Source organism: Engraulis encrasicolus, unplaced genomic scaffold (genome assembly GCF_034702125.1).
Source record: "Engraulis encrasicolus isolate BLACKSEA-1 unplaced genomic scaffold, IST_EnEncr_1.0 scaffold_661_np1212, whole genome shotgun sequence".
Lineage (NCBI taxonomy): Eukaryota > Metazoa > Chordata > Actinopteri > Clupeiformes > Engraulidae > Engraulis > Engraulis encrasicolus.
This window is the reverse complement of record NW_026945985.1, coordinates 1-23,609: the sequence shown is the minus strand read 5'-3', so window position 1 is coordinate 23,609 and position 23,609 is coordinate 1. Positions and strand designations below refer to the sequence as shown.

Genomic DNA, 23,609 nt, shown 5'->3' with positions numbered 1-23,609 from the left:
TTTTGACATACGACAAAATTGTCACACCATGTACTTTGATGTACTCCTCCGGAACGGTACACTTTTTCGGTTTCGTTTCAATTTGCAAATGATCTTAAGACATCGCAGATGATATATTGCGAAGGAATTTTTAATATGTTGTAAGAAAACAAGATGGCGGCTTGCTGAAGTCTGATGAAAAAATCACAGAAAATGTGCTTCTACTGTGCCCTTTCTGAGGGAGTTGCCATGCATATCTTTCAACATGGCTTCGCACAGGTGTTTGGTAAGGCAGCACGTACCTCTCCAAACAAGCCCCACCCCTAATTCAGCACATGGGCTCGGTAGCGCCCCCCTAAGTCTTGGGCCTATGGAGCCGGACAGGCATAAAGTTGAAGCTACGGACTCCAAATTTTTTTTGGGTGTGTATCACCCTAAGACAAGCAAAAAAGTCTACAGAAGGCTATGGCCACACCCAACAGGAAGTGAGGTAATTGGACTTGAAGTTCAACTTTTGACATAAAACGAAATTGTCATACCATGTACTTTGAAGTACTCCTCCTGAACCGTACACTTGTTTGGTTTTGTTCCAAACTGCAAATGATCTTAAGGCATTGGAGATGATATTTTGTGAAGGAATTTTCAATATGTTGTAAGAAAACAAGATGGCGGCTTGATGAATTCTGGTGAAAAAATCACAGAAAATGTGCCCTTTCTATGGGGGTTGCCATGCATATCTTTCAAAGTTACTTCGCACAGGTTTTTGGTAGGGCAGCAAGTACTTCTCCAAACAAGCCCCGCCCCTAAATCCGTACATGGGCTCTGTAGCGCCCCCTTAAGTCATTGGCCTATGGGGCGGGTTCATCATGAAGTTCAAGCTACGGACTTCAAAATTTGTATGGATGTGTATCTGACAAAAACAAACAAAAAATGTCATGCAGTGACATGGCCACGCCCAACAGGAAGTGAGATAATTGGACCTCTTAGTGAAACAGGAAGTTGGCCACAATTTTAGTTTGCAGTGTTGTTAAAACAGTGCAATTGCACGTGTTCATGCATATAATGAATATAATCCTTTTCCTATATGCCTACTATGGCAACCTGATATAGCGCCACCATGTGGTAGGCAAATTAACTGCAGTAAAAGTGGAGTTCTTAAATATCTTTATCTCGTGAACCGAACGTCGTAGAGACTCCATTTTTGTTTTGGGCAGGATGTGGCGGGATTTGGGACGATAGGCCTTGAACCGTAGGTGCGAGGGCCCGTCATCGCCGCTCGCGGCTTTAATTATTATTATTATTATTATTATTATTATTATTATTATTATAACAGCATCACTGGCGTGTTAGGGGTGTACTGTGTCAGTGGCAGTGGCAGTGGCCCTTCGTGGTCCGAGTTTTGTGTATGTGTGTGTGTGTGTGTGTGTGCGCCTGTGTGTGTCGGTGGCAGTGGCCCTTCATGGTCTGAGCTCTGTGGCATCTGCTCCACCAGCTGGCCCTCAGTGGCCTCACATGCACACACACACACACACACACACACACACACACACACACACACACACACACACACACACACACACACACACACACACACACACACACATACACTCAGGGGCCATGGACCGAAACAGGACAGACCACTGAGCAAGGAGGCTTTTATAAACCATAGCTGCCAACAGCTGTCATTGGTCACAGGATCTCTAACATATTCCAGGCCAGGGGGCCGCCAGAAAGGTTGGGCCCCATGAAAGATTCACATTTTTCATGTCCTCATTCCCATATTCCAGACTCGTGTCCTGCCCAATCCCCATATTCCAGACCAATATCCTGATCCCCATATTCCAGACCAATATCCCGATCCCCATATTCCAGACCCATGTCCTGCCCGATCCCCATATTCCAGACCAATATCCCGATCCCCATATTCCAGACCCATNTCCCGATCCCCAAATTCCAGACCAATATCCCGATCCCCATACTCCAGACTGATATCCCGATCCCCATATTCCAGACCAATATCCTGATCCCCATATTCCAGACCAATATCCCGATCCCCATATTCCAGACCCATGTCCTGCCCGATCCCCATATTCCAGACCAATATCCCGATCCCCATATTCCAGACCAATATCCCGATCCCTAAATTCCAGACCAATATCCCGATCCCCATAGTTCAGACCCATATCCCGATCCCCATATTCCAGACCCATATCCCGATCCCCATATTCCAGACCCATGTCCTGCCCGATCCCCATATTCCAGACTCGTGTCCTGCCCGATCCCCATATTCCAGACCAATATCCCGATCCCTAAATTCCAGACCAATATCCCGATCCCCATAGTTCAGACCCATATCCCGATCCCCATAGTTCAGACCCATATCCCGATCCCCATATTCCAGACCCATATCCCGATCCCCATAGTTCAGACCCGCCTAAGTCCACTCCCACTGCTCCCAATGCATTCTGTGGACTCCTATAATGTCTGACCCCAGCAGCCGCCACCATGAAACTCTCCCCAATTTTGGTCCTCAAATGCTCAAGATAATGGAAAAAAAGGAGGCGCACACAAGGCCTGTGAAAACATGTATTGAAGCCGAAATTAAACAACAGCAGTCTAAGGTCAACTGGAGAAACAGACGTTTCCTCAAGACGGTCCTGAAATGCTGACAGGTACGGCTTGAAGAAAGCAACACACAACCGAGAACAGGTACGGCTTGAAGAAAGCAAAACACAACCGAGAACAGGTACGGCTTGAAGAAAGCAAAACACAACCGAGAACAGGTACGGCTTGAACGAAGCAACACACATCCCAGAACAGGTACGGCTTAAACCAAACAAAACACAACCGAGAACAGGTACGGCTTGAACAAAGCAACACACAACCGAGAACAGGTACGGCTTGAAGAAAGCAAAACAGACCCCAGATCTAAAGCCTGATACATAGTCATGCTGTGCTGACTTGGGGTACAGCATGGACGTACTGTCAGCGGGATGTGTATTCCTCATAGTCGCCCTGCGTGCGCATGCAGGAAAGGGCGTGGTGTTTTTTTTCCCGCTGAGATTTTAATGACGTCAATTCACCTCCGTGACAACAGGGGGCGAACTAACTCATTCAGTTGAGCCCAGTCCCTAGAATGAATCACAAAGCTAACCAGCTGGCTATGTAAAACGTAATATTCCACTAGTAGCCTACTTCTAAAAGTTGGGGCATAATTAGATGGTACAACATCAGTTTCTTTTTGGTCAAGTACTACATGAGATTAAATGCAAGACAAACGCCATTTTAAAAGACAATAGACAGCATGAATGGCCATTCACACCTGGGGCCTAGTAGTAGCTAGCCAGCTAAATCAGTCATTACAAACTCAAAGCTAGTTGACTAGCCACCTGAAACGTAATTCTACCACTAACAAAGAGGCTTCTTGCTATTAATTTAAAAAGTTGTGGCGTAATTAGACATGAATGATAGCATACAAGATTCTCTCTTTATTCATGTTTTACAGTTCAGGTGGTTAAAATGCCAAACAAGAGCCGTTTTTAAATACAATACATCTAATGGCCATATTAACAGCTAGCTTAGCAACTGTCAGCCAAACCCATTCAAACTCTACAGGACATTAGCGAACCCTGTTTTAGAAGCTAGCTAGCCACACTACAAATCAACAAAGAGGCTTCTTGCTATTAATTTAAAAAGTTGTGGCGTAATTAGATATGGATGATAGCATACAAGATTCTCTCTTTATTCATGTTTTACAGTTGAGGTGGTTAAATGAAACAAAAGCCATTTTTAAATACAATAGATAGCCTATCTAATTAACAGCTAGCTTAGCAACTGTCAGCCAAACCCATTCAAACTCTACAGGACATTAGCGAACCCTGTTTTAATGAGCTAGCTGCCACACTACAAAAGAACAAAGAGGCTTCTTTGCTACTACCACACTACAAACATATCATTTCCATGATGGCCTTTTATGGATATTTCTAATTGATTTTTTGGAAGTTGTACTACTGAAATAAAAAACAGTTTCTCTTCTCCCTGTCAAGTAAACTCCAGTGATTTCCTGCCAAGACCACTGCATAGTGTTTTTCGTTTTCCTTCAAACCTCCGCGGTAGGGTAGAAGAATAGAACACAACTGACCTATCAGGGCTGAGTTCCCCCCGGACTGCCGTAAGCGCATTGACCAATCACCGTCTTCAAGCATAGCTCAGCTCACGGACATTTCAGCCTGGGAGAAACATGCGTGTACTGCAGCCAGGGGTCGTTTTGTCGCTGCACAGGGGGGCGCGGTGGCTGCTTCTCTGTGCAGAACCTCCGTGAACGCGCGACTCTGAATCCCCCTTAAGGACTGAATGACCGGCAACGCAGCACATGCACCACATGCAGTGAACGTCAGACAGGCAGCAGCGCGCAGCATGTTGAGCCATGCAGCCAAGCACAACAGGCATGCTGGGACAAGACACACAACACACAAGCAGGCTGGACAGCACTGTACTGCAGCATATGAATTATGTATCCTGCATACCACAACACACCATACCACACCACAGCACAGCACAGCACAGCACAGCACAGCACAGCACAGCACAGCACAGCACAGCACAGCACAGCACAGCACACCACAGCACAGCACAGCACAGCACAGCACAGCACAGCACAGCACATCTCAGCACAGCACAGTACAGCACAGCACATCTCAGAACATCTCAGCACAGCACAGCACAGCACAGCACAGCACAGCACAGCACAGCACAGCACAGCACACCACACCACAACATACCATACCATACCATACCATACCACAGCACAGCACAGCACAGCACAGCACAGCACAGCACAGCACAGCACAGCACACCATACCCACCACACCGCACCACACACCATAGCACAGCACAGCACAGCACCGCACCGCACCACACCATACCACAGCACAGCACAGCACAGCACAGCACAGCACAGCACAGCACAGCACAACACAGCAAGCCAGACACGCAGGACCATTATGGTGATCCATGATTGTACTGGCAGAAAATCAGTTTCTGGCTTTTCCTGTAGCCGTCCTAAAGTCCTATCCGTTTTTACCCAGTTTTGAGAAGGCAGGTTTTGCAGTATTCTGACTCGCACCCAAAAATCCAATGAGATGGTTTCAAGAATCCAATGAGAAGGTTTCATCCATAAATGTGTCCGGTTTTATTACAAATAAAAATAAATACAAACAAAAGATGCAATGAGATGCAAAAAATATATAGTCTGTTATTTTACAACTGCAAGACAGTTAAGCAGGAGCTTGTCAGGCAGGTGTTCGAGCGGGCGAGGTCAAGAATTGTGTCTCTGCGGCCTGCTCTCCTCCAGTCATGCGCAGCTGGCATCTCTTTTATTGAGGTGGCACCATTCTCCACCTAAAGGGGTCGCACTCTCACAAAATCCACAAAAACAAGACAATATGAGTGCAAGGAAAATCAACTTAAAATGTGGCTCCTACACACCGGCCCCTAATTGTTCTCCAAGAATCAATTATTTATAATATACAAAAAGGAGCCAAGTAATAGAGAATCAGTTATCAATGTATAACAAAAATGAGCCAAAATGTTTTTTTTTCCAATAAGGGTTCCAATAAGGTAAGTATATAAGTCATTCAAAGATACTGTAACTATGTACAGGTAAGTATGTACAGGTAAGTATGTGAATTACATGAAATGAATAAAACACTACTTCCCTAGTGTTATCAGTGACATCATTGCAGCCGTCATCAGGATTCGTCATCAGCCTCAAGAATCCGGCACAGCTTGGTAATGGGCCTCTCAAGGACTGATGTCTTGGTCTTCAACTTCACAGACCTGACCAGGCCTTTGGCGTCCGATATGGTCTCCAGGACTCTTCCTAATGGCCAGGACCCTCGTGGAGCAGTGGGATCGACGACCAGCACGATGTCTCCGATGTTGAAGTTCTTCTTCGTGCCTGTCCATTTCTGCCTCTCTTGGAGCAGGAGGAGGTATTCTTTCGTCCATCGAAGCCAGAAGAGATCAGCCATGTACTGGACCTGTTTCCAGCGGCGCTTGGCGTAGATGTCAGACTTCTGGAAGACTCCAGGGGGCAGAGTGGGCGTGGTCTTCAACAAAAGGAGATGATTGGGGGTCAGCGGTTCCAGGTCATAGGGGTCTGAGGACACTGTGGAGAGGGGGCGGCTGTTCAGGATGGCCTCCACCTCACAGAACAGGGTTTGAAGGCCTTCATCGTCTGTGGTTTGCTGATGCAGAGTGGAGTTGAGCACCTGCCGGACGGATCGAATGAGCCTTTCCCAGACTCCGCCATGGTGTGATGCAGCAGGTGGGTTAAAGCTCCATTCAACGCCATCAGGAAGCAGGGCGTCTTGGATCTTCTTCTGATGGAGAGACATCAGTGCCCTCTTCAGCTCTGCATCAGCAAACCACATTCAACATTCAACCCTCTGGATGAGTCATCAGCAGGGTTGTCCTTGCTGCCTACATATCTCCACTGCGACAGCTCTGTGTTGTCTCGGATGAACGAGACCCTGTTTGCCACATAGGTTTTAAATCTGGCTTGATCATTGGCAATATACTTAAGCACTGTCTGGCTATCTGTCCAGAAGACTGAGGGCCCTAAGTCAAGGTGCATTTCCTTTCTCAGCATTCTGTCCACTTTGACTGACAGAGCAGCAGCCGCCAGCTCCAGTCTTGGCACTGTGATGTTTTTCAAGGGAAGTACTCTAGACTTGCCAAGTACAAAGGTGACATGCACTACATCTTTCTGGTTCACCTGTCTGATGTAGCTCACAGAGCCATAGCCACTCTCACTGGCGTCTGCAAAATGATGTAGTTCGGCACACCTGGTCACTCCGAAGCCCTCTGGTTTCAGACAGCGCTGCACACTGAAGCCTTTGATCATCTCCAAGCTGTTGGTCCATTCCATCCATCGCTTTGATATGGCCTGTGGCAAAGGCTCATCCCATCCAAAGCCCGCCTGACAGAGCTCCTGTAGCAGCTGCTTGGCTGGAAGAATGAGAGGGGCAAGAAAGCCGAGAGGGTCAAAAACAGAGCTGACAACAGACAGTATGCCTCTGCGGGTATGTGGCTTTTGGCTCAGGTTGATGTTGAACTTGAAGCTATCTGAGTCTACGCACCATTGTAGTCCCAATGCTCTTTCGACTGGCAGGCTGTCTTTGTCAAGATCAAGAGACTTAAGGTCTTTGGCTCTGTGCTCTTTGGGAATGGATGACAGCACTGCACGACTATTGCTCACCCACTGAGTTAGCTGGAACCCACCTTTGCTGCACAATGCAGTGAGATCTCTTACCAGCTGGATGGCATCGGACTCGCTGGACACTGACCTGGCACAGTCGTCGACGTAAAAGTTGTGCTTGATGGTCTCTGCTACCTGAGGGGGAAAGCAGCTTTCATGGTCAGTGGCAGTTTTTTGGAGAGCATAGGTTGCAATGCTAGGGGAAGACACAGCGCCAAAGATGTGCACAAGCATACGGTGTTCTTTTGGGGTCTGACTGGTGTCACCTTGTGGCCACCAAAGGAATCGCAGGTAGTCAACATCAGACTTTGCCACTCTGACCTGGTGGAACATTGATTTGACGTCGGCCATGATTCCAATGGGCTCTTTGCGAAACCTCATGATGACTCCAAGGAGAGTGTTGGTGAGGTCTGGACCCTGTAGCAGTTCAGTGTTGAGTGACACACCTTGGAATGAAGCAGCACAGTCAAACACTACTCTGAGCTTTTTCTTCTTAGGGTGGTAAACCCCGTGGTGTGGCAAGAACCAGGTTGCCCCTGGTGGCTGAATGAGTTCCTCCTGTGGGATTTCCTCGGCATAGTTGTTTTCAAAGATGTCAGTCATGAATGCAGTGTATTCCTGTTTGAACTGCTCATTCTTTGACATTTTTCTTTTGAGACTGTACAGACGCTGTTCTGCCATTTTCCTATTGTTTGGCATTTGTACATTTTCCTTCCTGAAAGGCAGTTTCAGACTGTAGTGACCGTTCTCCAGTACGGCCTCATTCGCCATGCCAAGGAATGCTTTGTCCTCGACAGACATTTCTGTCTTTTCCTCCGCTGCATTTTCCTGAAAGTCCTGGTTGTACTGCGAGATTAGCAGCTTTTCCAGACTCGCAACGGAGATCCTATTCACAGTCACACTTTCTCCAGCACCAGCAGCACTTTTCAATGGCCGACTTACCATCCACCCCAGAACGGATTTAACTGCCCAGGGACCCCCATTTTGGCTATTTATTACCTCCCACGGTTCAAGTAGCTGTGGAGCATTCGTGCCAATCAACAGTTCCACTTTTGAGGTTATGGAGGGAATTGTGACCTTACCTAAGTACGCCCAATGCGCCAGGTCACTTTGCTTGGGAATGCTGCTTCTGGTTACTGGCATGGTCTTTTGGGTCAGGGTGTCAGGAAGCTGGTAGAATGTGTCGCTGTCCAGTGCTGAAACTTCCATTCCTGAGATGACATGTGCTGGGACTGATGTTTTCATGATTCATTGTTCGCAGAAGTATGCGTGTTCTCTTTCCTCTGAGATTGAGACGTGTCATGAGGTCTTCTGAACAGAAGGTGGCAGAAGACCCAGGATCCAGCAGAGCGTACGTTTGTATGACATGGCTGCCCTTTGCTGCCTTGACATTCACTGGTACAATGGAGAGAATGCTCTCATGGTCTCCGGCCCCTATATGACATGACTCTGCTACACTAACAGCAGATGGACTGACTGTTTCCTTGGTTGGGATGTGAAGGCTACTTGGATGTGTTCGTTTGCACACGTTGCAGGTAAGACGCCTATTGCAATCTTTGCTAATGTGCCCTGGGGTCAGACATCCATAGCAGATCCCCTTGGTTTTCAAAAAACTTAGTTTGTCTCTATGGGCCTTTTTTGTGAACTTTTGGCAGGAGTCTAGTGCATGTTTGGAGCTGCAAAACAGACAAGATGGGTCAGCACTTGCTCCTGTGACAGGGGCTACACTAGTCACATAGCTACTGCTAGAGGACTTGGAGGGCCGTGTTTTAACAGGAGTTTTTCCTTTAACGACTGACTGATCTTGAAGATCTCCAAACATGGGGTCACTTGCTATGAGGGCTTGCTTTTCAAGAAAAGACACAAAGTCTGAAATTCTTACCCTGCTTTGACGTTCTTGCTGTAGCTCAAATGCTTTGTTGCGCCATTTTTCCCTGAGTTTGTAGGGCAACTTCACGGCAATGCTTTTTATTGTGGATATCGTGTCCAGCTCCTCCATGTACGACATTTCCTCCATTGCATTGCAGCAGCTCCTCAGGAACATGGAGTACTCCTGCAGGGACTTTGCATCCTGTGGTTTGATCTGAGGCCATGAGAGGGCCTTTTCCAAGTAAGCACAAGAGATTTTATACTCGTTGCCAAAATTCTCCTTCAGTAATTTCAGTGCTTTTTTATATCCTTTATCCGGTTCCATGTATTCACAGCTCTTAACTAGTCGTTGTGCCTGGCCCTTTGTGTACTGAATCAGAAATTGCAAACGGTCTCTCTGGTTGTCAGTTTTGCTTTCAATCATGTTTTCAAAACTATGAATAAATGACTTGTATTCTAGTACCTGACCATCAAAGACCGGAATGCTGCCCTGTGGTAAGGTGGATGACAACTGTTGTTTCATGAGCAGTCTGGTGAGTTCATTTTGATTTTCCAACACTTTTATCATATGACTGTCATTTGGTGAGGTTGGCGTACCTGTAGAGGGTGTTTGAGGCTGAGGCTGAGGCTGAGACTGAAGCTGCGACTGTGGCTGAGGTGGCAATTGAGGCTGCAATTGTAGCTGAGGCCGTAATGGGGGCTGAGGCTGCGGTTGCAGTTGCAGTTGAAACTGAGGCCACAGTTGGGGCTGAAGCTGAACCTGAGGTGGTTGAGGTTGTAGCTGAGGCCATGTTTGGAGCTGGGGTTGAGCCTGCGGTGGCTGAAGCAGTGGTTGAGGCCGGGGCTGTTGTGGTTGGAGTAGAGGCTGCAGTGGCTGAGGCTGCAGATGAGCTTGGAGCTGAGGCTGTAGTTGAGGCAGTAGTGGCTGCCTTTGTCGAAGCTGAGGCTGCAGCGGCTGAGGCTGCAGAGGGGCTTGTAGCTGAGGCCGAGGCGGGGGCTGTGGAGGCGGCGGGTGAGGCTGAAGGGCCTGTTGTGGTCGAAGCTGAGGCTGTGGCGGCAGATTAAACTGAGGCAGTGGATGAGGCTGAGGCTGCAGTGGCGCTTGTATCTGATGTGGTGGTAGAGGCTGAAGCGAGAGCTGAGACTGCTGCTGTAGCTGAGCTGGGAGCTGAGACTGCAGAGGGGCTAGGGGCTGAGGCTGTAGAGGCAGTAGTGGCTGCCATAGTGGCTGCAGTGGCATAGGCTGAGTTTCAGTTGTGGCTGTTTGAGTGGGGAACTGCATAGGCAGAACATCTTGAGCTGAACTAACAGCTGGCTGCATTTGTACAGAGGAAATATTAATATCACCACCATAGGGGAGACTAGGCAGTGCCGTGTGCACCTGGTCACTGCTAGTGGGCCTATTGGGAGATGTATTCATGCTAAGATCTGAATTAAGCAGAGGGACATGAACAGCATCAGTTTTAGGTTTCACTGAAGGGGTGTCAAGAAAGGAAACTAAACTTTCTAGCTCTTCACTGAGTGCAGTTTGTGATGCTCCTCCTTCCACAGATGTATGAACTGGGTCTAAATCAAAAGGAATGGGGCCATATGGGTTCCTTTCAGCAGCCTTCAAGTAATTAATTTTTGCCTTCGATGCGTCCAATTTTACGCTAAGCTCAAGCGCTTCCCTTTGCTTGCGCAGCAATAACTCCTGCTCCTCGAGTGCGTGCTTTTGCTGCAATTTGGATGCTTCGGCCAGTAAAGCTTGTCTATCTGCCTCTGCATTAATGCGCAGTGATCGAGTGGACGTATGAGACCTGCCTGATGAAGCGCTGGACCTATGCGACCGCACATCTAAATCCAACTCTAGCTGGGTTTTGTCGGGAACTAGTAGGGCAGGTGCTCGTGCTTCATTGGCTGACGAAGTCACTTCAGTTGCGTCAGGGGTGTTAGAGTTTTCGATAGACTTTATCCAATCAAAGACTTTATCAATAAAAGCAGCAATATCTGCAAGCTTCGGTTTGTACCAGTTTTCCTCATCTTTCATGCGTGTAGTTTCATCCAACATATCTGCATATGATGCGTGCAAGGCTTTGAATTCTTCCATAAACTCATTAAACTTCGTCATATTTTGTTTGACCTCATCAATACTTGCATTGTCTGCTATTAAGTCATTCACGAAGTTAATTCTCCTGGTTATGTGAGACAGTTTGCCTTGCCTTGCCTTCCTTATACGCGCCACGGCGTCTTCCTCCATGCTTGCAACAGGTGGCTGTGATTCATTTAATTTTTCGGCCATTTTTCAAAAATAGAGTTCCAAAAAGTCTCAAAAATAATGATTTTCTTTTCTTCAGTTAATTCAGTGTCCAATAAACTTCAAAACATTTCCTTTTCTTCTCAAACATAAACGTCGGCTTTTTTCAAAAATAAACTGTAGGCGATTTGCCGCTTCAATTGTTTGGCCGTCAATTAATTACAAAAATCGGCTATAACGAAAAAATCTTCTTCAAAAACACGAACAAAACTTCCTTTAGAATAATCCAATAAATTGTTTCCAACGAAAAAGTTCTTATTTTCCTGGCATTTCGCCGTACATACCCCGTGCGTAATGAGTCCTTTGTTCTCTCCAAAGTCCTTTGTTCCAGTTTGGCGCGCACGCCGAGATCCAATTTCCTTTCAACGCGCAGTCCAATGCTTGCTTCGTTGTCCACGTTCCAAAGTTGTTCCAAAAGTAATCCAATGTTGCAGAAATTCTTGACTAAATGTACTGGCAGAAAAACAGTTTCTGGCTTTTCCTGTAGCCGTCCTAAATTCCTGTCCGTTTTTAACCAGTTTTGAGAAGGCAGGTTTTGCAATATTCTGACTCGCACCCAAAAATCCAATGAGATGGTTTCAAGAATCCAATGAGAAGGTTTCATCCATAAATGTGTCCGGTTTTATTACAAATAAAAATAAATACAAACAAAAGATGCAATGAGATGCAGAAATTATAAAGTCTATTATTTTACAACTGCAAGACAGTTAAGCAGGAGCGTGTCAGGCAGGTGTTTCGAGCGGGCGAGGTCAAGAATTGTGTCTCTGCGGCCTGCTCTCCTCCCGTCATGCGCAGCTGGCATCTCTTTTATTGAGGTGGCACCATTCTCCACCTAAAGGGGTCGCACTCTCACAAAATCCACAAAAACAAGACAATATGAGTGCAAGGAAAATCAACTTAAAATGTGGCTCCTACAATGATACACATGCATGGACCTCACAGCATCCAGCACAACACTGCCAAGCAGACAGGAGTGGTGGAGACAGATCGATGAAACAGATGTGCTCTAGTAGGCCCTATTGTATTTCAGATGCAGTAGTTAATACACTTTGCTCTTCAACAAAAGAGAGAGAGAAAGAGAGAGAGAGAGAGAGACAGAGAGAGAGAGAGAGAGAGAGAGAGAGAGAGAGAGAGAGAGAGAGAGAGAGAGAGAGAGAGAGAGAGAGAGAGAGAGAGGAGTTTCTCTGACTAAGGTACTCCAATTTAAGCTGTCTTTATTATCTACAGTAAGTCCATATTAAGGGCTAAGGGCATATCACTGTAAAACAAAGCCTTTGTTTTCATTTAATTTGGAGTGCCTAAGTCAGAGAGACTTGTTTATTATTGTTTTACTGTGAACAATGAGGTAGTATTCCAATACCATACAGCTCGGTGGTTACAACACAGCAGAAGTGCAGAGATGGATGGATGAACTGAAACGACACGCAGACAGCCGGCCAGCAAAGCACTTTACCTCTCCATCATGGGCACTTTACTCCCTCCATCATGGGCAATGGAGTCTGGAGAACTGTATCATATGACTCTCTCTCTCTCTCTCTCTCTCTCTCTCTCTCTCTCTCTTTCTCTATCTCTCTCTCTCGCTCTCTATCCCTGTGTGTGTGTGTGCGTGCGTGTATGTGTTCACAGTAAGGATAGACCGATATTTATATCGGTATCGGTATCGGGCCGATATTTGCATATTTTAAGTGTATCGGTATCGGCCGATACGCGTGTGGTTTTGGCCGATACGCAATATTTATTATTTTATGTCATTCTGAATTTTTTTAAATGCACCAAGACACTTAATTTTTTTTATTACTTGATTATTAGACATTACTTGATTGTTAGAGTGGGTTTTACAATTTCTACCTCAATTTGATAATGTTAAAGGAATGTTTATTTTTAACTTGAGACCTGGAACATTTGTCATTTTTTTAACCTTTTTTTACCCATATCGGCCCCAAATATTGGGTATCGGTATCGGATGAAAAAAAATCGGTATCGCATCGGCCATTAAAAAACCTGTATCGGTCGACCCCTAGTTCACAGGCGTTGGCTGTTTCTTCATCCATCCTCGTGTATAATCAGTGACCCTGCCTCTTGGGGAAGGGCAGACTGTGTATTGACACTGTGTATGTAGTATATGTGTCTGTTTATAAGAACACACGACTATGTGTGTTGATGTTTATAAGAACACATGTTTATATTGTGTATGACACTTGGATGTGTGCTTACGTAAGGGTGTGTGTGTGTGTGTGTGTGTGTGTGTGTGTGTGTGTGTGTGTGTGTGTGTGTGTGTGCGTGTGTGTGTGTGTGTGTTGTTTTGATCTCAGCGTCAGCACTGGCATCCAGACAGCAGCTGTGACTGACAGCTTGTCAGCATTTGTCATCAGCTGAGATCCTCCCTTGCGCACACACACACACACACACACACACACACACACACACACACACACACACACACACACGCATGCACGCACGCACACACACACACACACACACACACACACACACACACACACACACACACACACACATGGACGCACGCATGTACGCACGCACACACTCACACACGCACACAGTAGCATCAGCCTGACCCCATCACAATCAGACAACCTCAAACTCAAACACACACACACACACACACACACACACACACACACACACACAAACACAAAACACACACACACACACACACACACACATGGATACACAAACTCATGCATATAGACTCTCATCACACCATTCCAGTTATTTACACACTACGACAGGGGTACTCAATTAAAAGTCCCCGAGGGCCAGTTTTTCAAAATTCCTCCCTATCCATCATTTGCATGTGACGTCAAACGTTCTAGTGGACGGCCACTGGACGGCAAGAGGACGGCAGAGTGCTGCATTAATGAATGGATTCCTATGGGACTCGCAACGTTTAGTAACTCATAAAGTAACTTAGATCACCGATAAACTAAACACCGTAAACACACATGGTGCTGTTTGTTACAAAAACAGATAGGGTTACAAACCAGGCGTGACTTTTCACTGGATCTCAAAATAAAAAGAGGAAGCTGAGGTGAATCGCGGCAACCAACTGGAAAACCATCAAGCTACTCGAGTAGCCTGGATGAGCACCACGGTAAGTTTCTCATTTGCCATCCTTTATATCACCATTCGTCTCTTAATTCGTGAACGCTAGTTAATTTAAGTCTAATGTGCAATGTCAATGGCTTTTTTCTGTGAGGTCAATGTAAGATGCTTTCCATGATTAACGTTAATTAATTAGCAGCATCATTACGCTATGATGGACGTATGCTAAGATATTGCAGGCTGTAACGTAAACACGGAATTCATAAAGCTCTTGGTGAAATAGCACGGCTATGACGTTCATACTGTTAAGGTTCAAATGTAAAAATAAACCATGTGTACATCTCTAGCGGTGATTTCCCAAGTAGCTTAGGCCTACTCTCCAGCATGATGCTGTCATGAAATGCCAGTCCATTATCCTTATCCATGCTGGCCTATTTATGACATGTTTAGGCACACCAGTCTTGGTGTTGTCCTTGTCAATAATAGGCCTATAAAGTGCACCACTTTGTTGTGTTGTCATCCAAATTGTCTGCCCTCTGAAATCACACACATCAGCGGCTTAATGGTTTGGGAAGTGGTATTAAGATTGGAGGGTTGCAGGTTCAAATCCCATCCTACACATCTCCCTCCCATCCAGGCTGTGCCCTTGAGCAAGGCACCTTGCCCCATGCTGCAGGGTCAGTTAGCAATTCACTGTGAGTAAGGAAGTTGCTTTGGATAAGTGTCAGCTAAGTGTTATCTTTCTGTTTCTCCAGACGAGAAGAGCGATGATCTGATGTCATGACAGATTGGATGTATGGAAGAGCCAGAGGTCCAGCACACCAAGCCAAGTTTAGCCGATTTCAACCTCTTAATCACACCAACTCAATGTAGTAGTTTATTTTTAGACACAAAGTACAAATACATTTCAAGGTTATGTAGGTGATGGGAGGGGATATCTATTCTGGGGTGGACATGTACAATAGACGTGCAAGTACTTATTTATATTAATAAATGGTTATCTGAACTAGGCCTGTAATAGTCAACCCATTGATGCTGGATGCTGTGTACACGTTATATTGACCTAGGTGCCTGGAGCGACACAGCATTCAGGCATGACATTTTTTTAGATTAAAAATGTGGGTATGTTAGAGCCGAATTAACTTGTTCCAAGAGGATGGTCTTGGCTTTTAAAACTCATATCATGTTTGTATGTGCTTCAGAGACTTATTTAGTTATTTGTTTTTTTTAATAGGATGAGGGCACCTTTCTTAAAAAGGGCATAGGCAATTAGCTGGCATTTTTTGCAGGTGCCGGCTAAAATGGGTTAATATTATTTACATACAGCACTATCCCCATACTAGTATACCCATGTCACCTAAGATATACATTTAGTGGAGACAATATAATTAGTTAGACTAGACTGAAGATTGACAGGCGGTCATGGGTAAACGGTTAGAGTGTCAGACTTGTATCCCAAAGGTTGCCGGTTCGACTCCTGACCCACCAGGTTGGTGGGGGGGGAGTTAAGTAATCAGTGCTCTCCCCCATCCTCCTCCATGACTGAGATACCCTGAGCATGGTACCGCCGCACTGCTCCCTTGGGGCGCCATTGGGGGCTGCCCCCTTGCACGGGTGAAGCATAAATGCAATTTCGTGCAGTGAACACTTGTGTGCTGTGTCACAATGTCAATGGGAGTTGGAGTTTCCCAGTTGGGCTTTCACTTCACTTTCACAGAAAATGTTCTACGTTGTTGTATTAGTACAATAAAATAAGCAAGACATGTCTGGATGGACTTCATCATTTCAGTTATTTATTATCACAACTACTCACTATCAATGACAACCAGGCGCACACCAGCCAAATGCTGGGGAAAATTAAGTTTGGCCGGTAGAAAAGAAAACATACTTGGTACTTTGACCCATTATGTAATGTACCGGTATGTTTGGATATTAAAATACTAGCCATTTTGGCTAGTGATGAAAAAAGTTAATTTAGAGCCGTGCTGAAAACTCCAACAACTGGTACAGGTGATCAGTGCATCAGGTGAGGAATGTAAGTAGGCCCGATGGATGAGGAAACCAGCATCACTGATGGCGAGGTCCTGGTGCTGTGGCAAAGACCAAGCGAAAGAAGCCTCTCTGGACACCTTCCTGTTGGCTCCCCCATCTAATTAAAAAAAAAGAAAAGACAAACATGCTATTTAAATTAATCTAGCCATGCATTTGTAATGTACCGGTACAGTACTGAACAATTAACTCCCTTGGCAATATTGTCTGAATTAAAATGTGATGTAAAATGTCAGAAAATAACACTCATCCCAACTTACTAGTCATGTATTTACCTGTGCTGCTGGGATGCAATTCTTGGACGTCATCCTGGCCACCATGACTCATGGTTTTAGTTTGGGTGCTGACCACCTGACTGATGAACCTGTTATTACAAAACAATAAAAACATTAAAGATAAATAACAGGTTTGTTGTGCTTTTCTTTCTCTTGTGAATGTCATCTTTTCAAATGATTTATTTACGCTTAAACTAATCAAAGTATGTAACCGACATTCTGTCCTATGTGTTTCTACATGTGCAATGTAATGCAACACCGATTTGAAACATTGAGGTATATGTCAAGTCAGCTTTTATTGTCACTTTCTTCATGGTCATACAAGGGAAACGAAATTAGCCTACGTTTTCTCTCTACCATGCCAGGACATAGACAGGACTGACAATTTACAGACAGACAGAAAGTGCAAGACAGGACAGTGGACTGGTAGCATAAGTGGTCAATAATAAAAAAGAAACACGGTACAAATGAACATGTAGGCCTAACATTGGACATGTAAACAGAAGATGAAGATATAGAATTATATTTCACAATAGATACATTGGGCAGACGTGGCTGAAACAACAATGAAATCCACTTGGATGAAACGAAACGCATCCAAGTTAACCTACAAGATACATCCGAGATGAAAAGATATGCTTTTCAAAAGACCACTTTGCAAAATGCCTGACACAAAATGTACCGTGCGTTTTGTAGTAAGTTAGGTTAGCAGCATTATCTTACCTGTGCCATGCCACGAGAGGATGCCAGCCGCGGTGCCCAGCCACCAATGAAGAAACGGTGCATTAAGGTGCTAGTATTTTGCCAATGCAGAGGTTTGGTTTAAGTTCACAACTTAACTGAAGAAAATAAACACGGGATAAAAAAAATACATCGCGGGCAGAGTAAGTTCATGGCTGGAAGCAAGCAACAACTTTCTCTTCTTCTCCCAGTTTCCCGTACCGCTCGTCCCCGTTGTGCCACCTAGTGGAGCAGAATACATTTTAATAAATCTATGATTTTAACACGTCCACCGTGGCCAACCTAGCCTGATAACGCCAGGTACATATCCCGTTTTTTAAAAAATACAAGAACTACGTGTTTCTTTGGTATTTTATGGTCAAAGTTGTCTTCGTCTGCATAATTCCTATGTACGAATGTGTACTTTTGCCGTCCAGCAAAAACGATTACGTAATATTGTGACGTCAATGCAAATGATGGATAAAGGGCCGGGCCGGGCCGGGCTGACACGACACAACCCCCACCAAAAATATTATTTAAAAAAAAAATAAATGATAAGGCCTTTGTAATCACAAAACACACGCACTCACACCCACAGCAGATATTTAGTTTCCAGTGACAGGATGGGAGAACATTTCTCTCATAAAGGGCCTGCATTTTTCTGGAGCACTGTGGGGTGAGGTGCCTGCCTTGCTGTCATTGCCACCCACCCTTCAGTATTTTTTTTAAATGACATAAGATTAGCCTATATTTGCAGACTACATTCATAAACATTTATTTCTTAGTGAGAAAACCAATAAGCCTGAAGATAACACTTTTCAAACAAATGTTGCTTATTATGACTTTGTTTATGCAGCTCTCACATGCATAATGAGAATCAGATGCAATAATGGACTCAACAAAGAGGACACATAGATAGGAGGACAACAGGTTTTGCCAACAAGAAATGGCAAATTGATGCAATGTTGATTAAATGCAACAGCCAATAATAAATAATCAAGTTGCTCATAACTTTGTTTGAAATCTTATGAGGGGCTTAGCTTTCCAAACGAACTATTTGGGGACTGTTTAAAAGTGTGAAAAGTTTATCAAGCAATTCGTTTTTAAGTAGGCTACCCCTAGTTAGCTGCCAGCAGAGCTCAAACACAATTTGCCTTAATTTGTGTTAGCAACTAGCTACAGCTAGTGCTAAACCAATTCGAAGTCCTAACACACTGTATGCAATGAAATGTGGACCATTACTTTCAAAAACGAGGCAAAGAGAACTTTGTAAATAATTTATTTACAAGTTCTACCGTCCTTCCCTTCTGTAGTCTACCTCACAACAGCCTCTGCCACCCTCATAGTCACTTCTGTTTGGCGCCTGCAGGGAGAAACTGATTGAGGGGGCGGAGACACGGCACGCATCTTCCTAGCGTCTGTGGCGCGATTTCAAAATAAGAGCCGGCAGCGCGATCGGACCAAAAAAAAAAAAAAAAAATTTTTTTTTTTTTTTTAATTTTTCAAAATTATTCGAGGGCCACAAATAGATGCCCCGCGGGCCGCTATTTGAGTATGGGGGGACTACGACCTTCAGACTGTCTCACTGCAGGCCATGCAGATAGTAGTATATCACTGCTGAAAGCACACACACACACACGCACACACACACACACACACACACACACACACACACACACACACACACACACACACACACACACACACACACACACACACACGCGCAAGCACGCACACACACACACACACATGCGCACACACATGCGCACACACACACACACACACACACACACACACACACATGCGCGCACACACACACAAACACACACACACTACTCGTGGTATCTGAGGCTTGAAAGGCCGACTGTACACACAACCTCTCTCTCCCTCTCTCTCTCTCTCTCTCTCTCTCTCTCCCACTCTCCCCCCGCCTCTCTCTCTCGCTTAAAAGGCCAACTGCACTGGAGTGAATAGCTCTCAAATGCAGACCTTTAGAAATAAATGTGGAAATATGCAAGCACACACACACACACACACACACACACACACACACACACACACACACACACACACACACACACACACACACACACACACACACACACACACACACACACACACATAGAGCGCATGAATGGTGCTTGAATCTGGAGTAAATGTGAAATCTGCAAGCTGGATAATTTCTCAGGGCCAGAGCTAAGGCCTATTTATATCTGTCATACACACTTCCACACACAGCCCGCCCAGAAACACGCACACACACACACACACACACACACACACACACACACACACACACACACACACACACACACACACACACACACACACTGTATTCAATACAACCCCGGGCCGCGCACCACCTCCGATGTCTCTGGATCTCGGGGGATGTCGGCTGCGGTAGAGCTCTGATCTGTTTTGTTGCTCAGCTGTTATGTGGTGACATTGACCATTCATGGTTCATAGCACGTCTACGCTTGCCTGGTTAACACCAGACTGAGATTAAAAGTATTTTGTAACATGGGTCACTATAGTCGATATTTATCTGGGCGTTGTACCCACAATAGTACGATTTATTATTCGTATATTTTAAGAAGAGTCGTTGGAACCTAGAAGCAACCTACCAGTAACTATTCATTGAGAGTAAATAGAAACTATTACAATGTAACTACACAGTTGACATTCTGAGCAGTCCCTGTTTAGAAGTTTGACGCTGCACGTCCCTTGCCTGGTTGACACCAGACCTAATCACAAGTGAGATTAGTTCTGGGGAGTTGCCTATTGTAAATTCCGTAGGGGGCAGAATACTTGGCTATTATGATACACTGCCCTGCTCTCTGATTGGACAGAGAAACTGTAAAGATCGGAATGCTTGGCCATTATGACACAGGGCCCATGATCTTGGGACGTTATGAGTCATCCTCGCCTCGTCTTTGAGATCGAAACGATTGTGTAGAACTAAAGGCAGTATGGGAGTTCTGCGCCAGAGTGCCGGAGTAACTGGAATTGTCAGTGTGTGGAGGCCCCTTACCACTGAGCGTATCGCTCTGTGCGTAATTCCAAGAGCAGTATAATGAAAAGGAAAAAAGGAGTCGCACACTGGAGCTGAATGCAGAATCAAAAACTGTATTAAACAAAGCCGAAAAAAGTAAATAAAACCGACAGACAGGGGACAAACGTTTCGGGTCTAGCCCTTCATCAGTGTTCCCAGTTCTGTCGGTTTGATTTACTGTTTTCATTGTAGATGCTGAATGAACCATAGAGTAATAGAGGACGAGAGAGGAGAGGGGCAGGAAGGACAGATAGATAGATAGATAGATAGATCGATAGAGCGATAGATCGATAGATAGATCGATAGATAGATAGATAGATAGATAGATAGATAGATAGATAGATAGATAGATAGATAGATAGATAAATAGATAGATAGATAGATAGATAGATAGATAGATAGATAGATAGATAGATAGATAGATAGATAGATAGATAGATAGATAGATAGATAGATAGATAGATACACACACACAGAGTGACACAGAGATACAAACACACACACACACACACACAGTGCTCTGCGTTAAACAGTAAGCCGGGCTGCGGTAACGAATGTCTTCCTGGGGGAACTGATTCACACGCACGCACACACACACGCACACACACGCACACACACACACACACACGCACACACACGCACACACACACACACACACTAATGTGTCCAGGGGGAACTGATTCATTCAATTTCCTCAGTAGACACTTGATGACACTTGCTGCAGTTACTTGATGAGTCATGGCTCTCCTGCAGGAAAACGCATTCACACACACACATTCACGCACGCACACATGCACACACACACACGCACACGCACACTCACACACACACACACACACACACACACACACACACACACACACACACACACACACACACACACTCACACACACACACACACACACACACACACACACACACACACACACACATACACACACACACCTATAGCCTGAGGGGATTGACTAATTCAATTTCTTCAAACACTTGTCATTTTTTGTTGAGTCAGTTCCCTCCTCTAATCACACACACAGATCCTCACGCACACACTCTAGTCACACACACAGATCCTCTCACACACACTGCAATCACACACACAGATCCTCACACACTCACATGCACACACACACACACACACACACACACACACTCAGAGATGTCAAAAGTGAAAGTAAGATTAAAAGTAGAATAACAAACACAGATTCCTTCCAACGCTGATCAATCAAGTGTGAATCCAAGTTCTTCAATAAAATACCAAAAGCATCAAACAACACGATACCATGAGGGGCAAAACAAAGAGCAATACGAAAATAGTGATGAGGGGAGCGTACCCCCCGCGTCCTATGTTCCCCGGGTCCTATGTTCCCCGGGTCCTATGTTCCCTGCGTCCTATGTTCCCCGTGTCCTATGTTCCCCGCGTCCTATGTTCCCCGTGTCCTATGTTCCCCAGGTCCTATGTTCCCCAGGTCCTATGTTCCCCAGGTCCTATGTTCCCCGCGTCCTATGTTCCCCGCGTCCTATGTTCCCCGTGTCCTATGTTCCCCGCGTCCTATGGTCCCCGGATCCTATGTTCCCTGGGTCCTATATTCCCCGGCTCCTATATTCTCCGGGTCCTATATTCCCCGGGTCCTATGTTCCCCGAGTCCTATGTTCCCCGTGTCCTAAGTTCCCCGTGTCCTAAGTTCCCCGGTCTTTGTACAAGACCGGGGAACTTGGGGCCCTTTTTCGAAAAAAGGGTTCTATGTTCCTCGCATTGTATCTAACCCTTCCCAAAACCATCCCTAAACTTAACCTGTCAGTAATGCAATGTTTCTGAGTCGTAAATTTGTGCCCTGACCAAAACTATTTCTAAACCTAACCTGTCACAGGTGCAACAAAAACCTGCGCTTTGCCATGCGGCAGCAGTCTACTTTTGAAGCAGCGGGGAACATAGAACCCTTTTTTGAAAAGGAACGTTTGTAAACAATCCCTGGCTGTGCGACCCTGGCTGGCTGCGCACTGTTCAATCCTTAATTGTTGGAAACTGCCGTCTGTGAAAACATGAGCTGACCTGAAGTGAAAGCGTTCTCACCTTCTCCATCCTGGTCTGGTATGGCAGCGCCACCAGCCAGGACCAGCAACAACTGGAGAGGGTGGTACGCAGCGCAGGGCCTCTAAAATCATCAGTCACACTCTTCCCACCCTAGCCTCACATTACAACACCAGAATAGCCAGGAAAGCCAAGAACATAATTTCTGACCCCACGCACCCAGCAAACCGTCTATTCACACTCCTTCCATCAGGGAAAAGATACAGCATCACACCACAGCCGCACCACAAGCCAACCGCTACTTGAACTTGAACACGCACTATAATACTACCATGTATTAAATTCATTATGTCGAACTGTATAACTTAAACACTTAGGGGTTTCTTTTGCCTTAAGACATGTAAAAGTTTTTACGGTGTTACTTCCGTCTTCATCAGAGGGTCACTGTGATGTTGATGAGTGACGTGCTTTAAAAACACAACAACATCAGCTGTTTTTAAAGCACGTCACTCATCAACATCACAGTGACCCTCTGATGAAGACGGAAGTAACACCGTCGAAACATGTCAGGTAAAAGATAAAAACTTTTACATGTCTTAAGGCAAAAGAAACCCCTAAGTGTTTATGCACTAGCACTTTAAAGCCACTCCACTGCCTGGCCTTCTACCTCTGCCTACCTTTCACTATGTAGGCCTACTGTATTATGTCTTATTGCACTTTTCAATGTTTATTTGTATGCGTAATTCCCTGTTTATTTATTGCCCCTCTTGTTTTCATGTCTTAGCTATATGTATTGTGTTGTTAAATTTGTGAGCAAACCAAAGACATTCCTAGCAACTGTATGTTATACTGTTGATTTGGCTATAATAAACTTGAACTGATTGAACTGAACTGATGGCTGCTTAGCATCCTGCCCCTCCTCACAACACAAATGGTTGTAAATGAAAAACCCAAATACAGGGTGTTACACCAGAGATTTTGATAGGAAGGTGATATAGGACAGCCATGTAATCGTA

The 23,609-nt window shown here is 45.2% G+C and overlaps 1 protein-coding gene across 1 annotated transcript; it reads right to left on the bottom strand.

The window, feature by feature from the left end:
• Window positions 1-5,729: 5,729 nt before the first annotated feature.
• Window positions 5,730-10,349, bottom strand: LOC134444684 (uncharacterized). Its single transcript, XM_063193914.1, has 5 exons — window positions 8,537-10,349; window positions 7,562-7,686; window positions 7,264-7,375; window positions 6,796-6,990; window positions 5,730-6,394 (listed from the first exon to the last, which is right to left on the bottom strand). The coding sequence occupies exons 1-5, from the start codon at window positions 10,347-10,349 to the stop codon at window positions 5,730-5,732; spliced, it is 2,910 nt and encodes a 969-aa protein (XP_063049984.1).
• Between the last annotated feature and the right edge of the window lie 13,260 nt (window positions 10,350-23,609).